Source organism: Mytilus edulis, chromosome 6 (assembly GCF_963676685.1).
Source record: "Mytilus edulis chromosome 6, xbMytEdul2.2, whole genome shotgun sequence".
Lineage (NCBI taxonomy): Eukaryota > Metazoa > Mollusca > Bivalvia > Mytilida > Mytilidae > Mytilus > Mytilus edulis.
In genome coordinates, this window is record NC_092349.1 from 46,147,471 (window position 1) to 46,167,205 (window position 19,735).

Consider the following 19,735-nt stretch of genomic DNA (forward strand, 5'->3'; position numbering starts at 1 on the left):
TCTTCGGTGTAAAGGCCTACTGTAAATAGGAGGACCCCCAAGTAACCTTGTTTAAATAATTACATCACATTTTTTTCTATTCCAAATATATAGTATTTTGACCGGATTTAAAGAAAAAAAATAATCATCAAAGTATCACGGCCAGTTTGAACCGTTCGTGATCTTACTCATATATTGATTTCTTGGTATACTTGAATATGCTGGATTAGTCCAAATTAAGGTAAAAAATATTAACTATATGACGTTCTTTGGTATGCTTTATCTAAAAAGCTTGTATTAAGATTCTGGATTTTCAGGACTCTACTATTAAATTGGACTACAGTGATGTCCCCAAAAAAAATTTGTTTGATTTTATCATACATCAAATTCATATGGTTCTATATTAACCGGAATATAATATATGTTTAGAAATTGGTCAATCAAAGGGAAAAGTCCAATTTCAATTTTCCCAAATTCTTTGTCCAGATTCCTTATGTGTCAGAACCCTATACTATGTCAAGTATTTAATCACAATTCGGAACCAGAACTGTATCAAAGTTGAATGTAGTGTTCACACTTGCCTAGCTGGTGTTGGTTCGACCTCTGTGGTCGTATCATGCTGCACCCAACGGAACATTATATTCATTATGTGATTTGTCTTGTTTCTGTATCAAAACCCCTTCAACAGTTAACGAGAGGGTAGTGGGAATAACCTGTAAAGGATTTTGTAAATTAGTCATACAATATATATCCATGTACGTATGTTTGTACATGTGTATTAGTTTTTGCACATTGTGTATTTATCTTGTTTAAGGATATATCGGAGTTAGATATTCGTTTCGACAAACTCCATGGGAAGATAGCAGCAAAAACGATAAAGTTACCGATAGCAATAGCAGAGAAGCAACAAAAGATAATGGACGATTCCATTAGTCAAATGGACACAAATGTAGCTGAAACAATTGAAAGAGGATGCAAAAAGATGTTTGAGCGTATACAAGATCAGCTTGATGAACTTTTACTAAAGAAACCGAAAAAATGCAGCATACAGAGTGGTATGTTTTCAAGAAAGTATAAATTACTGATCAGATTTTAGAGCTTTTACTTTTGGCCCAGTAAAAATGAGTTGGTAATGTGACAGAATTTGAAAGATTTTCACTACTACTAGATTTTCAAAGAAAAAAAAAAGATTTTGACTACAACAAGTAAATTCGAAACAGTATTTGGAAGGCCATATGAATTACCTCAATTTAGGATAGACTTTAGAATTTTTAAGAGTCGTTTGGGCTTGTATTATGTTTTCGATCCGGTTTATATAAACCGTTCATCCTAATTCGACCCTTTTAAAATTCAAGATTCTATCCTACCTTGAGGTAAATTATTTGGCTTTTTTTTTGTTTGCCAATTCGATGAGTCAACCCGTATGTACGCCTACAATTTATGACGTGTCGGCATTAAAAGTACGTTAATTAAACAAGAGCATGTCCCTCAATTTGAATTATTCAAATTAAAAAATTCAAATATGAAAAAAAAAAAATTAAAAAAATTAAAATTAAAATTAAAACAAATCAAAAAAAAAAAAAAAAAAAAAAAATTCAAATAAAAAAGAATAAAAACATTAAAAATAAAATTCAAAATTCAAAAACAAAGCAACTGTATCAGCACCTAATTAAAAATCAAAAATTCAAAAACAAAGCAACTGTATCAGCACCTAATTAAAAATCAAAAATTTACAAGATTTCCAAAAAATAAAAAAAAGAGTAGGTCCGGTAAGGGCCGATTTTGGCCTCAAATTTTAGGTTCATCGACAAAGATTTTGGACACTTTTTAAACACTTAAGTGTCTATTTAAATTGATTCAATTAGTTTATGTAAAAACAATTAACTGATTAAGTTATTAAAAACGCTCCGATTCAAGCTTAAGTATGAAAAATCTTTCAAATATGCCAAAAAACGTCACTTTTCAGATGGTTTTTGTCAAAGATAGTACCCGATATATGTGCATTGTATTGTCAAAAACAGTCCATATTTATGTAGCAGAAGCATTCTACTTCTTAGTAAATATTACATTTTCATACTTTTGTAATACTGCTATATCTTGGGGCCAAAAAGGGGTCTTACTGAACCTACTCCTTTAATGAAAATATTCAGTTAAGGTGGTACCCAACACCTTCACTTTACTATGGCTAGTTTAATTTTCATAAAGTTTTAACAAAGTATTTACTTTGACCCTTTGGCAAAAATATAAAAATTTCAAAAACAATTGAACTAACCGTTTTTTTCAGAAATATTATAATGGTTATATAACAGTATGACAAACACTTATTTTGATCATTGAGAAGCTTAATATTCCCTTAAAACACAACGTAATCAAAACGTTTAGCTGAATTTACAGAGTTGTCTCCCTGTAGTGTTAGGTACCACCTTAAGGAAGTACGTGTGTCATGTTTTGAAATTTTTGTCAGATTTTCGAAATCCTGAGGTTTTATCCATTTGAATGCCTTAAAAAAAATTTCCCACTGACCCCCATTGATCTTTTTATAAATATTTTACATGTATAATGATAAGCCATCTGTAAAAATCTTAATTAATTTAATTGTTTTTGAGAACTTAAACTTGTCAATTATAAAGCTATGAAAAGTCAAGAGAGAATATTTTCCCACCAAAATATCTCCAGTGGCATATCTTGAGGGAAAGAATTGTTTTTTGGAAAAATGGGGGGGGGGGGGGGGGGGGGGGTGAATAATATATAGGGGTGTGTGTGTGTGTTATAAAAAAGAATTTGGAAAGGGGGCATTTTTTTCACATTTCAGATTTCAGAAATTAATTTGGGAGGGATGGGCAATTCGCAACAGCAGAGTGTATTGCACAAAAGAAAAATAATGAGTATAAATTCAAATCATATAACCAATTCTAAGTTCTTTGATTACATTTAATCTGTGTCTGAAACCTATTATGTGTCAAATATTTTTAATTACAAAATTCAGACCTGTATCAAAAAAGAGGGACGAAAGACACCAAAGGGACAGTCAAACTTAAAAATCAATAACAAACTGACAACGACATGGCCAAAAATGAAAGAGACAAACAGACAAACAATAGTTCACATAACACAACATAGAAAAGTAAAGAATAAATAACAAGAAACCCACCAAAAACTAGGGGTGATCACAGGTGCTCCGGAAGGGTAAGCAGATCCTGCTCCACATGTGGCACCCGTCGTGTTGCTTATGTGATAACAAATCTGGTAAATAGTCTAATTCGGTAGGTCACATTCATGAAAGAGAAGGGGATTATAGTTACGACTTAAGGAACATATCCGACATCATTTGTGAAACTGTTATTCCATAACGGTCAACAAATCGTGATGGCGTCCGTAAAATTTACTAAGTGATGATTTCAACTTCACCATTTGGAACTCTTGGTTTAATAGCTTCCTTGTGAGCAGAAACCCTCTATCAAGAAAATCATGATAGGAAATGCAAGCAAAGAATATCGTATCAATTAGGAGATATATACCCCGTATGCAGGTGCTGCTGGAATGTTGCTACTTAGAAATGGAAAGTTCACAATTGGAAAGTTGAAATCATCTCTTTCAGTGCTGCACAACTTCACTTTTTTTTACTTTCGAACGTTTATATCTGGGCGTCACTGGTGAGTCTTGTGTGAACGAGGCGCGTTTGTACACTTCGGTGTTGACATGAATATCAATAATGTGGTCACTTTTTTTTTTTTTTTTTTTTTATAAATTTCCAGTTTACAAAACATTGAATTTTTCGAAAAACTAAGGATTTTCTTATCCCAGGCATAGATTACCTTAGCCGTATTTGGCATAACTTTTTGGAATTTTGGATCCTCAATGCTCTTAAACTTTTTACTTGTTTGGCTTTATAAATATTTTGATATGAGCGTCACTGATGAGTCTTATGTAGACGAAACGCGCGTCTGGCGTACTAAATTATAATCCCGGTACCTTTGATAACTATTTGGCGTATTGAATTTTAAACCTGATGCCTTTTGTTATCTATTATTCATGTGTTTCTTTGTCTAATACGTTCTCCTATATATTTGTATTGTAGTCCTGTAATATTATGTTGTCATTTTAATGTTATATTTAACATTGCCATTAAATTGCGAGGTTTCGCATGCAACAAAACCAGGTTCAACCCACCATTTTTTTCTTTAAAAATGTCCTGTACCAAGTCAGGAAAATTACCTTTGTTAAATCATAGTTCGTTTCTGTTTGTGTAACATTTTAACGTTGTGTTTCCGTTGTGTCGTTTGTTTTCTCTTATATTTGAGTGTGAATTCACATTACTATAAGACGTGTCACGGTACTTTTCTATCCTAAATTCATGTATTTGGTTTTGATTTTATATTTGTTATTCTCATCGGATTTTGTCTATTGCTTAGTCCGTTTCTATGTGTGTTACATTTTAATGTGTCGTTGTTCTCCTCTTATATTTAATGCGGTTCCCTCAGTTTTAGTTTGTTACATAGATTTACGAGTTTTGAACAGCGGTACACTACTGTTGCCTTTATTTGTCGTAAAGTTTTGTTTTCAACCGACCCTCATTGTCAATTTCTAGATTTAAGTCAAAATATGAGGCCGACTTAACTGTATCTGTAGTATTCTTATCTCTAGTTCGATGGGATAGATGCGTTCCACATAGTCACCAAATTTTGAATTATTTAGGAACATCATCCATATAGCGGAAAATAGAGTTAAGGGATATCGCTAACTTCTTATCTTTCTTCCTAAGAAGTTCCTGCATGAAGTTAGCCTCATAATAATAAAGAAACAAGTCGGCAAGTAAAGGGGCACAATTTGTTCCCATTGGAAGGCCGACAGTCTGTTGAAAAACACGTCCTCCGAACGTAACAAATATGTTGTCAATCAAGAAATCAAGCATCTTGATAATATCAGTTTCGGAGAATTTTCTGTTTGAATCAGAGTGATCCTTTACAAAGTGGGATTTGTCCCTCTCTAAGACAAGATACTTGCATCTACGTTGTCCATTCTTTTTTATAAAAACAATGCAATACCAACTCTTTCAATTTATCTTTTAGTTTGGAATGTGGAATCCTTGTGTAAAGAGTAGAAAGTCAAAAGTTATAATACTGTTACAAGATGAAAGAGAGTTAGATTGTATGTACTCTAAAAGATCTTTGGAATTTTCAAGTATCCACATCTGATTCACGCCACCTCTAGAATAGGCAGTTTCACAATAACTTTGAAGCCCGTCTTTGATTGCCGATAAAATAGATGTTAATAATTAAGAAAGAGGTTTCGTGGAGCACTGGGGAGACCCAGCAATATACCGTTATTTGTAAGGACACTTATGTAGTTTAGGTATCCAATACAGTGATGGAAGATCCAGTTCTTCATCTTTGGTTGAAATTCCAAAGGAACACAGAACAGACATATGATTATCCAGGATTTCCTCTTTGGTAAGTATCGTGAGGGTATATGTTGAGTTTCCAAGTGAATTTTCAATACCTAGTTCGTTTATCAAGCAGTTAATGTAATGAGTTTTACACACAAAAACGATGTTGTTTGGGGCTTTATCTGCTTGACAACAACATATCAAGCGCGAATATTGTGTTCATTTTTGCCCCAACGGTTCAGGGTTGGACCTCTGCTTGGTGAAGCAATTTATTTAAATTAATTTGACAGAGAACGAGAAAGAGCTAGAAAAAAAGTTTTGTGGCAATAGTTACAGGTTTAAGAATTAGAAATATCATTATCAGTATTATTTTAAGGAACAGAAATAATATTTATCTAATAATGTAACTTTAACACACTGATAAGTGTTATAACAATAGTTCTATTTCAAATATTCACGCAATATTTTGCTAAACAAATTAGCTTCGTTAGGCGGTAACGACTTTTGGCAGCTTAATGTATAATGCCTTTTAAATATGTTTGCCGCTTATTGTACATTGCGATTCCTAAATCAAACAAATAGTTGTTAGTTATATAGAATAAAGTTCTGGACAATTCCTTTGGTTTTAGTTAAAACTGTTTTTCATCTCTCTCATTCAGTCCAGCAAGTTGTGGGGTACAAAGCTGATGCATCTAGAATCTTTATCACTAATTTCTACTTTAAGTATCCCAATTTCGGTTTACCTCTATTATTTGAAAGGTGATTTATCCAAAGCATGTCCTTTTCTTAAGAGGTGTCTCTTGATTGTGAAGTGTCTTTTTTTTGTAAAATAAGACCGCTAATTGTTAAGTCTGATGTTGAATTTAGTTACTGTTTTGCCAGCATACTGCAGCTTGCAAACTCCACAAGTAAGAATATAAATACTACTGTCCGATTTACGATCAGAGGTAACATAGATGTTGTACTGCTGCTTTGTTACTGTGCTGCTAGAAGAGTCGTCAGTGTTGGCGACTTTTATATACCATTCAAGATTTTTCTGCTTAAATTTTGTTTCCATACTTACATATTCTAAGCATCATGTAATAGTACAAATAAATAAATGTCTGGATCTATGTGAGTAGAAAAATCTCTAGTCTTCTACCTTGAAAAATGCTTATCAATAAAGGTTATTACTTGTAGAAGAAATGTGTGGCAAAATCGAGTTTGTTGTCTAGGATCTCCAACAGAACTGCATTCTACATAGGTATGCAGTGCGACGATTACTAAATTTTGGTTTGAAACTTATTTTTTAAAATTAATTTGAGAAAGAACGATAAAGAGAGGGGAAATAATAAAAATGCTCTTAGATTGTAACAGGTTTAAAAAATAGAAATATTATTAATATTTTTTAAGGAACAGATATATTGATTCACAGAAGGATTCAAATTTTAGAACTTTAGACTTTACGATACTTTGATGTAATCACCAAAAGATTTCCTACATCTCTTTTTACTCCTTTTAACCGCATCGGTAGTTTATAATATGTTGCCCATCAGTTAATATTAATTCATCGCAAACAGCGTCCTTCAAATCCTCTAACTTAACTTTCTTATTGTAATGTCCATGTTTCTGAACCGTACAGCAGAACTGATCTTATATTGCTCACATACAATTGAAAAAATTTTAAGTGCACGAAATGCACGCAATGAAATTAAGATTGTGTCAACAAACTTAAGTAAGGTTTAATAATGTATTCTTCCATAATTCCCCATACAGCTTGGGAAATTTCCCATGGTGCATCCTTCTTACCGAGGCTGACTATGAAAAAATTTGAATTCATCATTTTTCTTCATTTTTTTATTGTGTGTTTGAGTTGTTTTAAATCAGTGCCTAATTTCCTCAGTATGCAAAATAACGATGGCGTTATCTTAATGACAAACGTACCATTTTCCGTTAAATAAAAAGGCCATTTAAAAAAAACCTTAGCCGTGGTGTAGTGGTTAGTGCATCGGACTACTAACACAAAGGTTCCTGGTTCGATTCCCGTTTGGGATGAAAATTTCAGGGACTGAATTTTCGGCTCTCCCTTGACACCATCTGCGAGTATGGTCTTGAGGAAACGATGATAGTCTGTCGGAAGGGGACGATAAATGGCTGACCCGTGTTAAAAGAGAGCCATATCTCTTGCACGTGAAAGACACCCTTGTAGATTTCGAAAAAGAGCAGGCTAATGCCGCTACAAGGCAGCACTCGCACCTGCACCTGCAAAATGGAAAGGGATTAATATAAGTTGTTAAACTTGTCTCCCAATCCACTATAAATAAATATGTTTAAACTAAATTAAGTTTGGTCATAAAATATAAATATAAGTTAAACTTTCATCGCGTGCACTTCGTATTTCTCGAACTTAAGTAAGGTTTAATAATATATGTTCAAAGTTGTTTAATTATTTATTTATATACACTATATTACACTATGTACAAATAGGTTTATAAAGTTGTTTTGTTTGTTTTGTTTTGTTTTGTTAAGTTATGATATTCTTTTATATATATATATATATATATATATATATATATATATATATATATATATATATATATATATACTACACATTTATACACTGCTTGACGTTTTCTGTTTCAATTTCTGTTTCTAGTGGTTTGTGGTAGAATTTTTCAAACGTTCCCCTAGATCGCCAGTTTGCTATATTCATAATTTGTTTAATTGAAACTCCAAATTGGTTTGCTTTTGATGTACCCGCACCCCGAGTTGAATGTGGTTTGAAAATGTTAGTGTCCAAGCCTACAGATACTAGTAAACGTTCTTACCAATGTGCAATTGTGCATGATTTGACAGGTCCAAGGGGTACAATCAAAATCACGTGATGGATATACACACACCGGAAGTTACAGTCGAACTCGCCGCTTGAAAGGTTATTAGTTGCATTTTCTTGTTTACTAGTATATCAATTAAATTTTGATTAATAAGTTGGCACACCGAATGTCGGATAGTATGTAGTTTTAAAATACACAATTGTTTTTGCTAGAAAGCGTGCAGTTATTGCAAACACTTCGACACAGTTCCAAATTTTCGACGGATAACACACATGCACACACTCCATATTTTTTCAACGGATAACCACACTCTTTGCATATTTAATCAAAATTTCATAAAATTGTTTTCTTTATGATTTGTTTGGCAAAATAAATGCATGTCTCAATTCAACACCGCTACTGTTGATTAATACAATAATTTTTTTTTACGATAAACGCTTGGTTTATTGTCGAAAATCCAATTTTCAAAAATGATACCACACACACTGAAAAAAAACAACGGATAACACACACACATTATTTAAGCTAATCGCAAAGAACGTAAAAACAAACAATCATCATGACATGCAGTTCGTACTAAGTGGTTGTCTTCATGAGTTTATAGCTAAAGCCTCGGTCACACCTTACCGGATAGCACGAACGAACGACTAACGGATGAAAATAAAAGTTGTCCGTTGACAAAATTGTTATCCGTTGAGAGTCCGTTGATGTACTGACAGAATAAAACGGACGTGTAACGGATGCATAACGGACACACACCGGATATGCAATGTACGAGAAACGGACACGTATCGGACAGAACGGATGTCGAACGTACATCCAACGGACGAGTACTGCATAAAACGGACACCTAACGGAAGCGTACCGGATAAAACGGATAAACAAGATATACGGAAAAATCAAAGGCGACAATAATAGTACATGTGAATCGCATATATATTCAAAATGTTTCTGTGTAACTGGTTTTGGTTTATTCTTCAAAATTCCGCCAAAGGGCAGTGTCTGGCCTGCATAAGAACTGCTTGATTATGAAGACGTGCCTATACTCTATGATCGATTAAGAATAATAAGAATTCATGAACCTTAAGAAATCTGACATACCAATAATTGGCATTTCTGACGCGAAATTTTCAATTTGCATTTATCCGTTTCAGATCCGTTCATCATCCGTTTTATCCGTTATACGTCCGGTAGAAGTCCGTTTCTCATCCGTTCAACATCCGTTTTATTCGTTTTATACGTTAAACGTCCAGTAGAAGTCCGTTGGTGAATTTATCTTCCAGACCTCCAACGGATGTATAACGGACACGTAACGGATACAAAATGGAAACGAAACGGACGAGTACCGTACAAAACGGACGCCTAACGGACGTTCAACGGACATTTTATCCGTTGGACGTCCGTTCAAAGTTTTGAACATGCTCAAAATTTTCCACCGGACAAAACGGACGCCGACGGATAAAACGTACGCTTAACGGACATGCAACGGATATGGACGGACGTCTAACGAATAAGAACGGACGTCTAACGGACATCAACGGATTGAAAAAAGGTTATCTGTTAGGCGTGCGTTCGAGCTATCCGGTAAGGTGTGACCGAGGCTTATACCATTCATTATTTAAGTTTATCTCGTATAATTAATGAAATTTTGGCTAGTATTTGCGGCAACATTTGTGCGACTTGTGATTGGATCATGCCATGCTTTTACGGTAGGAAAACTGAAATTTATGTATTTATATTGATATGCAAATGAGATGATTTCGGTTCTGTATGTTAATCAAACCTGTTCGCCCTTCGTTATACAAATGCGTTAAGTCCCATCGATTAACATTCGATAAACAATCAAGGTCGTGAAAGCTGCAAAATGATTTGTCGAACAGAACACCATTCCGAGTTCACTTGAATAAATTGTTAAGACCTCTAACCAGGTTTTGTAAGATACACCACGCGACATATAAGAAAATTAAAGCGATGAGAGCTTGCTTTTCAATTAAAATGTTATATAGGTTAAGGCTTATATTAAATTGTTCTTATTTTTTTAGTATAATGTAGTAGAATACATCATTTGACTTTGCTTGAAACTTTGTACATACCTTCAGTTTCGGTTTGTGTATGTGTGTGTGTGTGTTATCCGTTAAATTAATGCGGTGTGTGTGGTATCATTTGTGAAAATCGGCTATTCTCCTGTCAAACGACCATTTATCGTAATTATTTAATTGATTAAATCAAAATTAAAGATAATGAATTAAAAAATGCATTCTTTTTCCACTAAAAACTGCCATAACATTGACTTTTCAGAAATTTTGTTATAAAAACATATGAGGTGTGTGTGTTATCTGGTGAAATTTTGGAACTGTGTCGAAGTGTTAGCACGCTTTCCAGCAAGGATAATTGGTTATTTCAAAACTAGATAGTATCCGACATTCGGTGCACTACCTTATTTATTAAATTTTATTGATATAAACAAGAAAATGCAACTACTACCATTTCAAGCGGCGAGTTCGACTGTAACTTCCGGTGTGTGTATATCCATCACGTGATTTTGATTGTACCCCTTGAGGTCTGTGGAGTTTAATAAAACTAATGAGCAATCGACTACACTCATTAGGACGAAGACTCACGGTTTCATCAATGTAGTCTAAGATGCATTGAACGACATTAAGATTGTCATTCTCTGGGAAGGAGCTAAATGTTATTTGGTATGGTTGTAAAACCAGTCTTTCTAGTCTTTGTTTGCTTTACCATTGTAAAAGTAATTTTATTTGTACGAACATTCATATAATTAATGCCAAGTTTCTGAATGTCCGACGACCTACTGGCCGAAGTAAGAGCTAAGAGCATGGTCAATTTTAATGACTATTCTTCCAAACTCAAATTTCTATTCGACTCCATAGAATTTATAAATTTAAGACTATATCTACGTCCCACGTTTTTGTGTATCTTGGACGGGGAGCGCGTTCGTTGAAGGCCCCCGCCATGACCTGCCCAATCAACTGATGTTTGCCATTGTTTTTGGAAGACACATTATTATAACCCACGCAACGAAGTTGCGGAGGGTATAATGTTTTTGACCCGTCCGTCCGTCAGTCCGTCAGTCCTGTTTCTTGTCATCGCAACTCCTCTCAAACCACACAACAGAATTTCACGAAACCTTTTCAGATAATAAGGACATACTATGTAGTTGTGCATATCGACGGGAAATTGCGATTCAATTTTTTTTCTAGGAGTTACGCACCTTTGTACTTATTTACTTTAATGTACTACTGCAACAGTTTGTCATCGCAACTCCTCTCAAACCACACAACAGAATTTCACGAAACCTTTTCAGATAATAAGGACATACTATGTAGTTGTGCATATCGACGGGAAATTGCGATTCAATTTTTTTTCTAGGAGTTACGCCCCTTTGAACTTATTTACTTTAATGTACTACTGCAACAGTTTGTCATCGCAACTGCTCTCAAACCACACAACAGAATTTCACGAAACCTTTTCAGATAATAAGGACATACTATGTAGTTGTGCATATCGACGGGAAATTGCGATTCAATTTTTTTTCTAGGAGTTACGCCCCTTTGAACTTATTTACTTTAATGTACTACTGCAACAGTTTGTCATCGCAACTCCTCTCAAACCACACAACAGAATTTCACGAAACCTTTTCAGATAATAAGGACATACTATGTAGTTGTGCATGTCGACGGGAAATTGCGATTCAATTTTTTTCTAGGAGTTACACCTCTTTGAACTTATTTGCTTTAAGGTACTTCTTCAACAGTTTGTCATCGCAACTCCTTTGAAACTACATAACAGAATTTCATGAAACCTTTTCAGATAATAAAGACATACTATGTAGATGTGCATATCGACGGGAAATTGCGATTCAATTTTTTTTCTAGGAGTTACGCCCCTTTGAACTTATTTACTTTAATGTACTACTGCAACAGTTTGTCATCGCAACTCCTCTCAAACCACACAACAGAATTTCACGAAACCTTTTCAGATAATAAGGACATACTATGTAGTTGTGCATGTCGACGGGAAATTGCGATTCAATTTTTTTCTAGGAGTTACACCTCTTTGAACTTATTTGCTTTAAGGTACTTCTTCAACAGTTTGTCATCGCAACTCCTTTGAAACTACATAACAGAATTTCACGAAACCTTTTCAGATAATAAGGACATACTATGTAGTTGTGCATATCGACGGGAAATTGCGATTCAATTTTTTTTCTAGGAGTTACGCCCCTTTGAACTTATTTACTTTAATGTACTACTGCAACAGTTTGTCATCGCAACTCCTCTCAAACCACACAACAGAATTTCACGAAACCTTTTCAGATAATAAGGACATACTATGTAGTTGTGCATGTCGACGGGAAATTGCGATTCAATTTTTTTCTAGGAGTTACACCTCTTTGAACTTATTTGCTTTAAGGTACTTCTTCAACAGTTTGTCATCGCAACTCCTTTGAAACTACATAACAGAATTTCATGAAACCTTTTCAGATAATAAAGACATACTATGTAGATGTGCATATCGACAGGAAATCACGATTCAATTTTTTTTCTAGGAGTTACACCTCTTTGAACTTATTTGCTTTAAGGTACTACTTCAACAGTTTGTCATCTCAACTCCTCTGAAACCACACAACAGAGATTCATGAAACTTTGTAGATAATAAGGACATACTACGTGCATATCAACAGGAAATTACGATTCAATTTTTTTCTAGGAGTTATGCCCCTTTGAACTTATTTGCTTCAATGTACTTCTGCAACAGTTTGTCATCTCAACTCCTCTGAAAACACACAACAGAATTTTATGAAATTTTGTAGATAATAAGGACATACTATGTAGATGTGTATATTGACAGGAAATTATTATTCAGTATTTTTTCTTATACAATTTCTTTTCCTTATACTTATTTAATTTCTCCTATGACAATGTGGGGACGTGGGGTATGTGAGCGTGCTCACTAAGGTTCTTTAATTGTGAAAAGCCGAAATAGCTGATCTGTAAAGATTTAACGTGCTATACTCGTAGCCAGACTAAAACACATATGCAATAAAGTTTGCTATAGATTCCAGAGGAGCCTGAAAGGGACCCAGGTCCCGTTCACATCACCAGCGATCCCAGTGTCGCCAGCAGCTGTTGTAAGAGGACTGGGTCCGTTTCCTACATCCGCTAACCAAGAGTTGGGAAGTGTTTTCCAAAAGTCCAATTGATTTTCGCTCAGTCCTGACACTTTCCACGCCACTAGTTTTAATGTTTTGTTTTCTATGAGTGGGTTGGTCCGCCAGGTGGGTCCTGCTCTGTGGGTCTGTCAGTAAATCGCTCATCGGAGGGAGCAATATTGGTGCTGATATTGACATTTCCAATATCAATCGGTAAAACGCTTGTGACTGCCAAGCTGGGGTTATTATAGCTAAATTCGAGCGTTCTTTGTTCACTTTCGCTAGGCAGCGAGCTATCAAGCAGAACGGGGGGAATGCATATGGTTTCTGTTTCGACCAGTTCACTTCAAACGCATCTGTTTGGATTGTAAATGGATCTGGTTGCCAACTACATAATTGTCCAATTGTGGGTTCAGGCGATCTGCGAACAGATCTAATTTCAACGGGCCCGTTATTTTGTTGATCTGTTGAAACATTGCTCTGTTCAGGGACCAATTGTTTGAACTTTCTGTGTGACGGCTTTCCCAGTCCGCTATTTAGTTTAGAAACGCGGAATGTATTCGGCTGTTAGAGTTATTCCCCTTTGTATGCAATATTCCCATATCTCGCGACTTATTTTTTAGAAGAGTTGGAAATCGTGTCCCTCCCATTCTATTTATATGCGCTACAGCATAGTTATAGTTCATTTTTAAATGAACATGAATTACGTTTTTGTCTTTGTTAAGGCCTGTAAACCGAATTCTGCGACTTTTAATTTTAGAGCATTTATATGCAAAGCCTTTTTTGTTTCGTCCAAATGACCTCCTATTCTGATGTTTTGAGCCACATTTTCTGCTCCCTAACCCTATTTTGATGACTCATCGCTTTCTATAACTAAATCTGGATTTGGGGTTATTATGCATTTCCCGTTCCAATTTGCCAGGTGAAGTGTCCACCATATTGTCTCGTTCTTGCATTAAAGCGTTAGCCTATTAAGCGACAGATGTTGTGTCGTTTTCAATAAACTCTTTGTTTTGAACATTTGAATCCGTGTAAGCTTCCTTTAAGTCTGGCTTGATCATCCAGTCACCCCTTTTTAGGATATCTTTTTACCGTTTGGAACCCTTCCATTTTGGACACTTTTGTTTAATGCCTTTAAGTTTAGAATAGGCCTGACACTCCTGTCTTTCTTCAGACGGATGAAAATATGGCTGAGAAATTGGCCGGGATCGGACTTTTCACTTCTTCTATAACCCCCTTTCTCAACATGTATATTATTTCGCCTTCCTATGCATGTGCGTTCTGTTTTCGAAAAGAATGGGGGTATATACCGTTTCTTGTATGGGCATTTCTAAAAATCCTATTTTGTACTGTGTTATGCTGTCTTGAATTTTCTGATCTGATGTTATTTTCCTCCAATTTTCCTCGAAAAAATTGAAGTCGCCCCCAGGGGTATATCTGATTGATTCACTATTACAAAATTCAGATCTTTTACAATTTGGTGGACATTCAATGCTATGTTTTGCACTTTTGACAACTGATCGTCTACCAATAAAAAAGTTTGACAAGTTTGAAAAATTGTTTACAAGATAAGTACTTTCTCTTTTTGAGACCAGCTGGTTTTCCTTTCTCTGGTATAAATCCAGTCGTTGGCATTTGGAACCCTTTGAACTGTTCATTTGACAAGTTTAATGTACGGCCCCTACCAGATCCACCCGTCTGACTTTGTTGGTAGCCGGAAGGGCCGGCCTAAAAGGGCATCTTTTCCACTCGCCTAATCTTCGTCTCAAGACCCATTTCTTTTGCCATTTCTCTGGCTCTTTTCCTGTTCTTATTTTTCTTGTCAAGGACATTATAAAAATTGTTCCCGTGAAGGGCCGCTCCGGACTCAGTTAACATGCTTTGATTATGCGAGAAAGTTTGTTTAGCTTCCGTCATTCCTTTCAGAATTTTGACCATGAAATTAATTCTTCTTTCGTAGAGACGTGCCACATTTACTTGCCCCACCAAGAGCACTGTTCGTTCAATTAAATTTAGAACATCTGTAATGGACATCTCGGATATTTCTTTCCCGTGATTTGCCCCATCGATTTCTTGCCACATTTTGAAAAGAGGACCCATTATGAGAGCTTCTTTCTCCCATATAATTTTAAACTCTTATCATGTAGTTTCATGAATCGCCAAGCCTTGCGATTTCCAGTTTAAGTGTTCAATAAATTCGTCGATGAAAGGAGGCGATAGTATTGTGTTTGAAGGTACGGGTGAATCACCAAGAACCTTTTCCTTCAAGCAACTTTCACTCACGTTAGTACTCAATTACTTCTGCACATACCTTGCCATACTACCAGTCATAAATAAACTCCTTGTCCAAAAGATCAAATCTCTCACAGTCCGATTCGTCATCAGATACACCTGATTTTGCATAATTGCTTCTGCGACCTTTCCGTTTCATAATTTCCCCGTCTTCAGCTTCTGAGCCCGGAATACAGTCTTCATTGGAGCTATGCTCCTCATAAAGGGTCCGTCTTAGAATTGCATCTAAGGACTCTCTATAATAGTATTTGCTTGTACGAGTCTTTTAGGAATTTTATATTCTTTAAGACATTTTTTGCCATCTTTGCGGACTTCTGTCCCTAAATCATGCAAATCATCCATATTTGATCTTCTCTATGCGCTTTGTTTCAATTAGAAGAAATTATATGCGTTAGAAAAGGTTTGTTACCGTTGATGTTGATAGTTAAAAAAATATGAATTCAAAACGTCGTTTTTCATTAATGAAAGCCGAGAGGTAGAAGGATGCATCAAGGCAAATTTCCCATGAGGCTTAGCTTTGAAGGGCTCTATATGGGGCCTTCTAGAAGAATATATTATTAAACCTTACTTAAGTTTGAGAAAAAAATCTAACCTTAGTCTTTCTGGAAAATCTGTTGTTTTTCCATATGTTGTTCAGGTTTTTTAATGCAGCAGCAGCTTTGCCAATGTGTATGGTGACTTCTTCTTCAATATTTCCGTCAGATTTGATTCTACTACCAAGATCACTGGTGGTAAGCGGATGGTCGTAACTAAAAGTTACGACCATCCGGAGATGGGAGACAACTCTAGGGATAAGTTTTTCTTTTCCGATTTTCGTGCATTAAAAGGTTCATTTGAACCAAACCGCTTGTCTCGTACATACTTTTCGGCAGTCTGGTGATATTAAAACCAAATTTGATGCATTAAAACATTCCAATTTTCGTAAAATAGTCATTCAAAAATTCAAGCATGATGGTCGTAACTTTAAATGTGTGATGGTCGTAACTTCTACTATAGTATTTTGGATGATGGTCGTAACCGACACAAGATGGTCGTAACTTTAAAAGATGACCGTAACTCGAGTATTTAGACAAACTTGTATTAATGTATTTTAATTGTAAAGGTAATAGACTCAGATGTAATATATGATTTGCTACAAACAATATTATTTGTAACTCTGGTAATGATCTGCAGAAATTATGCTAGAGAATTATTAAACATACACATTTCTGATGGATTTCAAACGCTCATCATATAGTAGCAACAGTGAAAACTAATCAACTCGCATTAAGCCAAAACGAATGTTAGGGTTGAGAATTAATATATTTTTTACTGTACGTTAAGGCATATAATTATTAAATGCACGTGTATTCCCTTATATTTGTTTTTAGTGTTTTTTATTTACGATTTTTTTTTCTGCATTCATGTCGGCAGATGAAATTATTAAACGTACAATTCTGAACAATCTTCTTTAAATCATTTATTGCAGTTCTTTGAGTAAGTCTTTGAGTCTTTGAGTCTTCGTTTACTCCTTGACTTTAAATTGTTTTTGTCTTATAAACTAGGCTTTAAATATTCGTCTTTTGGTCGTTCATGAGGAAATAGAATCCTTAAATGCACTTCTGAGTCAGGGTTGAGTTCAATATCGTAGCTGCTACGTAGTGCTACGTAGATTATGACGATTGAACATGTAGTTATAGACTAGCTGTTACATAGATATTGATAGCAGCTACGTAGCCGCTACGATATTGAACTCAACCCGACTTTTATTACGTGTTGTCGTTATTTTTTTATCGATTACATAACGATTATATATTGCTGTATAGCATTGATATTAGTTCTAAGTATTGGTACGGAATGAAAACTGAATCCATGGTGTCGCATTGAACATTGTATTAACCTCGAAAGTAGGAATATTGTTCGGTCCTGCCTTTTTTTTCTTAGTTTATTCTGCCTTTTTTTTCTTAGTTTATCCTGACTTTTTTTACCTAAATTGTCGTCCTGACTTTTTTTTGCAAGTGTCTCATCCTGCCTTTTTTTTTTTATTCAAAACACCTGTCCTGCCTATTTTTTCAAATTCATCCTAGCCCCCCCCCCTCCCCCCCCCCCCATAAAAATCAAATGGTAGCTCCCTGAGGTCAAACTAAATGTACTGCGGCAACTATTACATACAAATCCCGGTATGCAGGTTGAAAATCATGTGTAAGTTATATGTTTACATTGTATGAATGGCTACAAGCTACTCATGGACTTCGTCATTGGACATTACTGTGCACCTGATTATCAGCTTGATTTCACCAAACAACAATATGACGTCTAAGCATCCAGGCTAAAAATAAAGCGTATTTTCTTTAACTCAGGTACGGACCTGCGAATTCGCGGGTATGCTCTAGTCTCGATAACGCCCTTCATAACCTATCAATATTTTAAGCTTATTATGACTCCTTATTAATGCTCTTTCGACTTAATGTATCACTCTTAAATTGAAGATTTTAAAAAAATCAACTAGTAGGTACATGTTCATCCTCAAAAAGTTTATGTTTTCAATCGATGCGAATTCCAAACGGAAAAAAAATATCAGGATACTGTTATTTCATGTGATGTCCAATTTGTTAAAAATGCCTATTCTTAAACTCATTTATTTTATAATTAAAACAATTATTTGATTCATTTTGTGCGATTTATTTCTTACTAAGAATTATCATATCCAGAGCTGTGTTTCTTGTTTTAAAATGAATTCTCCACTTTCGAGAAATTTACATTGTTAATGAATTTAACTGCTTACATTAATTCAACTATTTACCTCTTTGTAAATTGTATACATTATATTTTCAGAATATATGACTGTTCATTTCATTTTGTATTGTTTTGTTCGATTCTTCTGTACGGGTATCCCTCTCTCCATTTAGTTTTTATTATTTGGTGAAAACAACTTCACAAATATATAATATGATATAATGATTTATTCATATAACAAAAGACACGCTTAGAACTTTTGACTGGTTCTGTTCAAGACATTTGAAACATTTGGAATTTTAAATCGAACTTTAATCAAAATTCCCCAAAACTAATATTTGAAAACTTTAAAAAAAAATTGAATTGATAAGTGTTACACGCATTGAAATGGCTTTATTTTACATTGTATGTAAAAAAAAAAATGAAAAAAGAATCTTCAGAAGTACATCATATAAAATACTAGTATGCATATAATAAAAGACACGTTTAAAACTCTTGACTTGCCTTATTCGGTCTTATTTAAAACAAAGTTACGACCATCACAAATTTACGTTACGACCATCCTCAATGTTTTTGTTTTTTTAGTTACGACCATCATGCTTGAATTTTTGAATGACTATTTTACGAAAACTGGAATGTTTTAATGCATCAAATTTGGTTTTAATATCACCGGACTGCCGGATAGTATGTACGAGACAAGCGGTTTGGTTCAAATGAACCTTTTAGTGCACCAAAATCGGAAAAGAAAAACTTATCCCTAGAGTTGTCTCCCATCTCCGGATGGTCGTAACTTTTAGTTACGACCATCCGCTTACCACCAGTGCAAGATAGATGAATGAATTTACTTGTTACAGTTCTTTTCCGTCAACTTTTTTTCGTGTTTGTCAAGCCTGCTCGACATACCGAACTGAACATATAACAAAAGAACTAAAGAAATAACACTACGGGTGCCGTATACGATGCAGGAAATGCTTACCCTTCCGGAGCACCTGATTTTAATCCTGGTTTTTAGTGGAGTTCGTGTTGTTTCTTATTTATTATTTAGAACTGTTGATGTAAATGTCTTTTGGTTTCATGAGTCTTTTTTACATTTGTATCTCCTCAGTTTTGATTGTTATTGTCTTAGAAGGTGGAAGACCTGGATGCTTCAAACTTTGTGTATATATATGCCTCATGTCAGTCACATGTCCAATGTCCTTGATCTCATTTTCATGGTTCAGTGACTACTTAAAGAAAGAGACAAGATTTTTGTGTAATGTTAAATTCACTCTTCTTATACCAATAAGGAATAGATAATTAGCAATGCTTTGAAAAATATAAAGTCTATTGTAAATAGTAAATAGTGTGTCCATCACAAATGTGTTAAAGTCAGTT

At 34.8% G+C, this 19,735-nt stretch overlaps 1 protein-coding gene across 1 annotated transcript in view; it reads left to right on the forward strand.

Moving 5' to 3' along the window:
* The window catches only part of LOC139526422 (uncharacterized), a 66,125-nt gene that overhangs the window by 19,670 nt on the left and 26,720 nt on the right, over positions 1–19,735 (forward strand). Inside the window, exon 3 of the mRNA XM_071321569.1 lies at positions 794–1,034. Within this exon, the coding sequence (XP_071177670.1) occupies positions 794–1,034 (241 nt within the window). The remainder of the gene's footprint in view (positions 1–793; positions 1,035–19,735) is intronic.